At 43.6% G+C, this 7,500-nt stretch overlaps 2 protein-coding genes across 2 annotated transcripts; both read right to left on the bottom strand.

The window, feature by feature from the left end:
• Positions 1-3,008: 3,008 nt before the first annotated feature.
• On the bottom strand, positions 3,009-3,542 carry LOC138010182 (uncharacterized). The gene has a single exon (XM_068857123.1). It carries the CDS (start codon positions 3,540-3,542, stop codon positions 3,009-3,011), a length of 534 nt encoding a protein of 177 aa, XP_068713224.1.
• A 262-nt stretch (positions 3,543-3,804) lies between these two features.
• LOC138010180 (uncharacterized) lies at positions 3,805-5,855 on the bottom strand. Its single transcript, XM_068857122.1, has 3 exons — positions 5,810-5,855; positions 4,533-5,305; positions 3,805-4,284 (listed from the first exon to the last, which is right to left on the bottom strand). The coding sequence occupies exons 1-3, from the start codon at positions 5,853-5,855 to the stop codon at positions 3,805-3,807; spliced, it is 1,299 nt and encodes a 432-aa protein (XP_068713223.1).
• Positions 5,856-7,500: the final 1,645 nt, after the last annotated feature.

Below are 7,500 nucleotides of genomic sequence, written 5' to 3'. Positions count from 1 at the left end.
TAACTTGTTCATCGTGATCTAGTGAATAGAAGCTGTTCATATAAGCCGAAGTGTCTAGTTCAACTTCAGTCCGAAAGACATAAAAGTGTTTTCCTTTTTTCACACCGAGAGGTCCTTGGACGGCTTTTACTTCGTGTAGAAGACGTACATGACGTAACAAAAGCTTTAGGAGTCTTTAGGGGCCTGATTAAGTATTGTTTCACGATTTTTGTTCTATTGTTTTACGTCATGTGTGTCTTCTACACGAAGTAAAAGTCCCTTGGCTCTTTGGGTGCGCTGTGGGGATTTATTTTTGCCCATCATAATTAGGCGGCGAGCGAGCTCTCCATCATCGAGGATCTGCAGTATTGACTTGTTGCCATGTCTGCCACAAAACCCGGAAAAAAAACACAGTCAGTATCAGGCTATGAACCCGGGACCCAAGACTGTGCAAAAGGATATGAACATTGTATGTATCCAATGCATCATCATCAAAAACAGCAACAACAACAACAACAAAAACAACAGCAACGGCAAATTTTATTTAAATACAGTGGGTTGTAATGCTAATATAGCTCATGGGGCGATTACATCTTTATCACATGAAAGGCAAAATTATCGAGGAAAGCCCGTTCACTGCGGCGACAGATGACAATCAACACGTTCCTATTCAGTTAAAGTTCAATTCAATAAACCCTTGCTGTCAACAGAAATAGTGCTTAAAATGTAATTTATATGTGGACAAAAAAAGTAGTTTGATCTGGAATAAAATTCTCTCGCAACTTCGCTTGCTCTTGATAAACAACTGTTAACCAATCAGGACTAAGTAATTATGCCTTCTTGATTAACAAAAGAGCCCTCGTGATTATGGAAAAATGTTCTCCGTCGCAGCCAATCAGCATTCAGTAATTTTGCCCCGTATGTGGTAAGACAGGTGAAACAACCGTCATGTTTCATGCAACATGACCTATCTCACACTTAAAACACTTTGGCGATTTTGTTCATGGCATTGATTTTACCCAACTTAATTATTGTACATTCCTGTTAAAATTACGGCCGTTCAGAAATTACAGTAGTACTTTCAATATTATTGCAAAACACGTTGATATTTATAATTTACACTGTTTTTCGATGCAAAGTGACTGCGTTATTGTTAACTTTGATAAGTTGAGTTGCAGTTCTTTGAAAATTACAACTAATATTGGGTTGACTGTCTCGTTGGCACTTAGCGATAGTTGCTACTAGTTACGTTATGTTAGTGGTATCAACGCAGTCTACTATACACTTACAAAAGTAACAGAGGAGCTCCGGTATACTAGGACTCACTCAGTAATTTTCGTACTCATTGTATATCTAATTCAGAGCTTGAAAGAAAAAATGCCTGATCACTCTTAATTTATTCCGGGTTTATTAATAAGCAGATTAGGAGCATTACACTGTACCACATTTTTTACATTATTTTGCACATATGTTAATTAGACCTACTACCCTCAGTTTGAAATAGACATTCTTTGGAAATTTGCTCTTGGTAGAGAGGCTAGAAAGGCTTGTTAGCATTAAAAACAAAAGAATATTTCACTTGGCCGCCATTATGAAGAGATCTTTAAGGACGTTCGGGATGAGATTAACCAAAATCACGTTAAGAACATGCTGACGCCGAGATTCAGTTAAGGACGTTGCCTACTAATTAAATATATTTTTGCCTCGGTGTGTGATTATGCAGGAAACGTAGATCTTAACAAGTGTTATTGAAATCCAAAAAGAAAATTGGGGGTAACCACGCATTTTTCAAAGATAATTCATGAATGATATTTGTAAAAAGCGTTAAAATACAAAGCAATGTATGGCGTTCTTTCTCAAATTGAAGCTTCATTATCTCTCAAAAATGCATGGTTACCCCCAATTTTCTTTTTGGATACCAAGAGTACTTACTAAGATCTACCTTCTCCGGATAGTTATAAACTGCGCAAAAATATCCCTGTATTAGTAAGCATCGGCGATAGGAAATCCGATTATCTGGAGATGCGCAGAACGTATGCGCAGTAACAATAGTAGGCACCGTCCTTAAGAACGTCTTTATTTTACTCATATGATTTCTTTTGTTTTTGTGAAAAAGAAAAGTAAAACTGAAAGAGGTGATATATGAAATGAATCACATTTTGAACTGCGGATATGAAATCAAGTGACGCTATGACCCTCGCAGTTGCTCAGCAATAGCTCAGTTGGTTGGAGCGTCGCACCGGTATCGCGAGGTCACGGGTTCAAACCCTGTTGAAGTCCTGGTCGGAATTGTTCAGGTTTTTTTACGCAACTGTTAAAATTGCATTCACAACTGCGAACATCATAGCTTCACTTGAAAAGTAAAACTGTGGTCTAACAGGGTAATTAACCCAAGTACTTAGGGACGTTTTTCTAAAATCAACAATATGGCTTACTAATTGAATGATACACTGAAGATCAACTCAGTTAATAGTCGAACTTAGTATACAACACAACTTTGACAACATGGTAACAACGTTTTCAGGCTCAACAGAGCGAGTTTCAATCAAGTGTCGTAAAACCAAAACCAAAGTCGTTACTTTGGCCAATGAAAAAGGACGGAAAAAAATCCAGTAAACCAATCAAAATTCGAAGTAATTACACAAAGCTGACACCTTGCCTTGCCTTGCCTTGAGTCATCACTCAATAGGAGGAGAAACAGGTGAAGCTTCTGACACAAACGCGGGGAAATGTGCACGCGCGAACCACGATTGGTTTTGGTTTCACTTCTGATTGGTCCAAGAAGTGGCGCAAGAACTTTGAACCAATCACTGAGTGAAGTAATGCAAAACCAAAAGCAATAAATCAATGAATAAATAAATAAATAAGTAAATAAATCAATCAATCAATAAATAAATCAATCAATGAATCAATCAAGCCCATCGTTTCTAGTGGAGCATAGGCCATCGACAACCCCTCTCCTTCGCACTCTTTTCTGGGCTTCTCTGGCCAGTCCTGTCCAGTTGGTTCCCTTCTGTTTCATAACTGCCTCAGTGTCTCGACTCCAGCTCTTCCTCTTCCCCTGCGGGTTCCAGGTCAGTGCTTGCCGTGGCGATGGACGCTGGCTTCCTAAGGGTGTGTCCAATCCAGCTCCACCTCCTCCGCATAATCTGCTTGACCACTGGTTCCTGCCCTGCTCGTTCCCACAGGTCCTCATTTCGGATCTTCTCTGGCCATCGGATGTTGCAAATGCGCCTCAGACAGGTGTTGAAGAATGTGTCAATCCTCTGTTGTATTGTCTTTGTCGTTCGCCATATCTCGCACCCGTACAGCCGAATGGACTTGACGTTGGAGTTGAATATGCGCAGCTTGGTTCTTGTGCTGATCTCTTTGGAAGCCCAGATGCTCTTGAGCATGACAAATGCTGCTCTGGCCTTACCGATCCTGGCTGTTACATCTCGGTCTGTTCCTCCCTGTCGGTCAACCACGCTTCCCAGATAGACGAATGACTCCACCTCCTTGATGGGCTCTCCACTGACTGTGACTGGAGTGTTGATGGTGGTGTTGATCTTGATCAACTCCATCTTCTTTCAGTTGATGTTGAGCCCTGTCCCGGCCGATGTTATCTCCAGGTGGGTGGTCTTGTCCTGCATCTGTCTTTGGTTGTGTGATAGTAGGGCCAAGTCGTCAGCGAAGTCGAGGTCATCCAGCTGCGTCCAGAGCTTCCACTCTCTGCCGTTGTTCCTATCTGTTGTGGTGGTCTTCATGATTTAATCGATGACCAGGAGGAAAAGGAACGGTGACAGTAGACACCCCTGACGGACTCAGGTCTTCACATTGAAACTCTCAGACAACTGGTCGGCGTGGGCGATCCTGCAGCTCATGTCCTGGTAGGTGCACTGGGACTCCGTAGTGCCTCAGCAGCTTCCACAGCGTTTCTCTGTTCCCGCTGTCGAAAGCCTTCTCGTAGTCTATTACGTTGATGCAGAGGGGGGAGTTCAACTCCAGCGACTGCTCTGCAATGATGCGCAGGCTGGCAATCTGGTCCGCGCAGGATCTGTTCTTGCGGAAGCCTCTTTCATCCTCTCCAGTAGAACCCTGTTGCGAACCTTGCCTGGCTTTGACAGGAGCTTGATCCCTTGATAGTTTCTGCAGTTTCTGAGGTCCACATTCTTCGGCAGCTTGATGATGATACCTTCCTTCCACTGGGCTGGTACCTCCTCTTCTTCCCAGATCTTGCTGAAGAGGCTGTGCAGCATATCGACCACTGTTTCCATGTCTGCTTTGATGGCTTCTGCTCGTACCTCGTCCGGCCCTGCTGCCTTCCTGTTCTTGAGTGCGTTGATGGCCTTTGTGATCTAAGCTATGGAGGGCTTGTCACAACTGATGAATAGTTCTTCCTCTGCGTTCGCGATGTCTGGTGGTGTGGGGCTGTGCGGTTTAGTAGCTCCCTGACGTGTTCCGCCCACCGCTTCAGCTGGTCCTCTGTTGTTGTCAGTGAGCTTCTGTTCTCGTCTCTCACTGGCTTGTCTGTCTGTTGGAATTTGGCTGACAACTTCTTAGTCATCAGGTACAGGTCGTTCCGGTTTCCCTGCCAGGCTGCTGTCTCGGCTTGGCTGGCAAGGTCGTCGATGTAGTCTCTTTTGTCCTTCTTGATGTTCCTCTTCAACCTCTCTGTCTGCTGCTGCATACTCGGCCTGGGCTCTAGTCTTTGCTGCTCTCGTTCGGATAGTCTTCAGCGCGGTATTCTTAGCTTTCCTTGCCTCGAGCTTGCGGATGGTGTCAGCAGAGATCCAGTCCTTGTCCTGGGTCTTCTTCCTGCCAAGGCATTCCTCACATGTGTCGTGCCAGATCTTCTTTCTGTGTTCCCAGTGTGTCTTGATGTCAGTCTCGGGGTTTATCAGGTCCTGTAGCAGTTGGTATCTGTTGGAAAGGCTGATGGTGAATGCTGTCTGCGTGTCTTTATTCCTGAGCAGTCCGACGTGGTACTTTGTCCGTGTGTTTTTGATGTTAGTGACTCTCTTCAGTCGGAATCTCAATGCTGTCAGGAGAAGATGGTGGTCTGATGACACGTCCGCACCTCTCATCACTCGCACGTCTCTCCGTGATCTCCTGAACTTGTGGCTGATGCAGATGCGGTCAATCTGGTCCTCGGTAATATGGTCCGTCGATCTCCATGTGGAGTTGTGGATGCGCTTTTGCGGGAAGATGCTTCCTCCAATCACCCCGCCCAACCTTCCTCCTTTATCCGGGGGTAGGACCGGCAGTAGACAATTAGTCTCCAAGAGGAATGAAGTAACGCAAAACCAAAGCAATTCGCTAATTACTTTCGACACAATTAAAACAGCTGTAGCAAAAAAAAATAAGTAAATAAAAATATGCCATGAGAACGTACAGCCTCAACTACAAATTTAGACGTCATTTGATAATTAGTTCTTATCAAATCTTATTTAACAAAGGAAAATACTGATTAAAAAATTAATCACTGGCTTTTTTCACCGATGATTGGATAGCAAAAAAAGCTAAAGTACAAGAGATTTTTTGCCTAAATGGGATTGTAGTATCGTCACCACACACTATTCTTTGTTTGATTTTAACTTGGCCGGCTTGTGCGACCTTCAGACTCAAAGGGGCTCAGTTTACTGGTCATACCCTTGGTTGACCTTGACCGTTTGCCCGAATAAAGCCGGTTACACACGAGCCCCTGACGAGCAAGTTTTCCTTGACAAGTTTTATTTGCATGCTGGTGTGTATAAAGAAAAACTTCTCGAGTTCTTCCTTGACAAGTGCACTTGTTCCAAAGCTAACATTCTAGCTTTTGAACAAGTGCACTTGTCAAGAAAAAACTTACCAAGTTGCAGAACGTGCTGGTATGTATGGGTCGCCAAGGAAAGCATTTCGAGAAAAAAAGCATAGGAAATTGTAGGCGCTCAGCGGTCTTGTTCTCGCGCTTGCTTTATGGCGGATAATCATGGCAGGGAAACTCAGTGTTTGTTGGACCGATTCTGCGGCTACATCTCTTCTCCTGGAATCTCTAAGATCAAGACACGCTTGTGGAATACCAAAGTAGATTCCCATGAGAATCGAAACAAGAAAAAGCTGCGCTTTTTAAAGCAAAATGGCGTTGCCCAAGGGTGAACCCACCACTTCCAATTCAGATTTCTCTTCCAATGCTCAAGCAAAACTCAGACCACAACTCGGCAACGTTTTTTTCTCTTTCGTCCGATACGCATAAGCCATGGTTAAACGAACGGAAAGTAAAACTGCTTTTGTTGTCCGCTGTGTACTTGTGTTGCTGGTCACAGTTAAAAATTGTCAAAGGAAGGTTTGTTCATTTGTTCACACGAGCAAATAAAACTTGTCAAGACAAAACTCGTCAAAGAAAACTTGGTGTTCATACACTCGTCCAAATGAAAATTTTCCATAGGGTCGTTTATACGAGAAAAAAATCTACCGCTTATAAAAGCCGCAGATTACATGAGACGCGAACTGGGCCATTTATTCGAGCGCGGCTTACATATAACACGAAATGCTCGCATAAGTGGTTCGCGGCTACGTTTGCAGCCAACTGGTCAAATCTTTGCTCGCGTTAGCCAGGCCAAAGAAAGGGAGGAAAAAGGAAGTCTGGGCTATGATAACAAAACAAGCACATGTGCAGGAGCCATTCACCGCTTGAAAAAGCTGCGGACAGCGCTGGCGTAACAGAGCCGAATAACGAAGCCGCCAACGCAAAGGCTACGTCACAGCTCAGCGAATGGGAACCTGGGTTCAGACACGCGATTTGAGATGGCTGCGATTCGCGGGTAATTTTTTTTTGGTATTTAAACTTAAAAAATTAGGTGGTTGTTTAAAAAAAATAAAGAAATTGCTTAGAACTTGGAGGAAAGAAATAAGTATCTCGAAAAATTAAGGCCACTTGAACGTTGGAAAAATAGTTTTCTTCAAAAATTTAGCCGCCTTAAAGTAGCACGCCATGTGTTGCTTCTTGTTATTCCTGATACGTAAACTTGACGATAAAAAAGAATCCATTGAGTTCTAAGGTCCATTTCTTGGCACAAACCAGACAAACAAAACGTCGAACAAACAGAACAAAAAATCAACATGTACAAACCATAAAATCGGACCACGCGGCAGAGTCTCGCCCATGCACAGACCTTATTCAGCTCTGTTTGCTGGAGTACATTTATACGAGCACTTTCATGTCCAAGGTAAGCCGTGGCCAAGATAAGCACAGCCCAAAACCCCTAGGCCAGGATAAGCCGTGATGGGGATGGAGTAAGCCGTGAACTTTGTGCCATTTAAACAGGGTGTTCGCGTCTTATGTAAGCAGCCGCCAGTGTAAGAAGCGGCTTATTTTGTCTCGTGCAAACGGCCCTAATGACATTTGGCAAGGAAAACTTGCTCCTGTTTAACCGGCTTAATCCTCGTCAACCAAGAGTGTCAAAAAATGAAAGGAAATTTCGGGTCTTTGGCCGTTTATCTTTACTTTCAGGGCTCTGAACTTTCGCTGCAAACCGGCAGATAGAGAAAATATTTTCCTCT

The sequence above is a fragment of the Montipora foliosa genome, chromosome 7, assembly GCF_036669935.1.
Source record: "Montipora foliosa isolate CH-2021 chromosome 7, ASM3666993v2, whole genome shotgun sequence".
In the NCBI taxonomy this organism is placed as follows: Eukaryota; Metazoa; Cnidaria; class Anthozoa; order Scleractinia; family Acroporidae; genus Montipora; species Montipora foliosa.
The sequence above is the reverse complement of the archived record's forward strand: the minus strand, read 5'-3'. Positions and strand labels throughout refer to the sequence as shown.

Excerpts from the sequence above, each read along its gene's own strand:
- LOC138010182 (XM_068857123.1), bottom strand. The coding sequence starts at position 3,542 with ATGGAGTTGATCAAGATCAACACCACCATCAACACTCCAGTCACAGTC.
- LOC138010180 (XM_068857122.1), bottom strand. The coding sequence starts at position 5,855 with ATGCTTTCCTTGGCGACCCATACATACCAGCACGTTCTGCAACTTG. Across the intron at positions 5,306-5,809 it reads CCAGCACGTTCTGCAACTTG|CTGTTTTAATTGTGTCGAAA; the intron begins GTAAGTTTTTTC and ends TTTTTGCTACAG. Across the intron at positions 4,285-4,532 it reads CAGGGAAACCGGAACGACCT|GAAGGCAGCAGGGCCGGACG; the intron begins GTACCTGATGAC and ends ACTCAAGAACAG.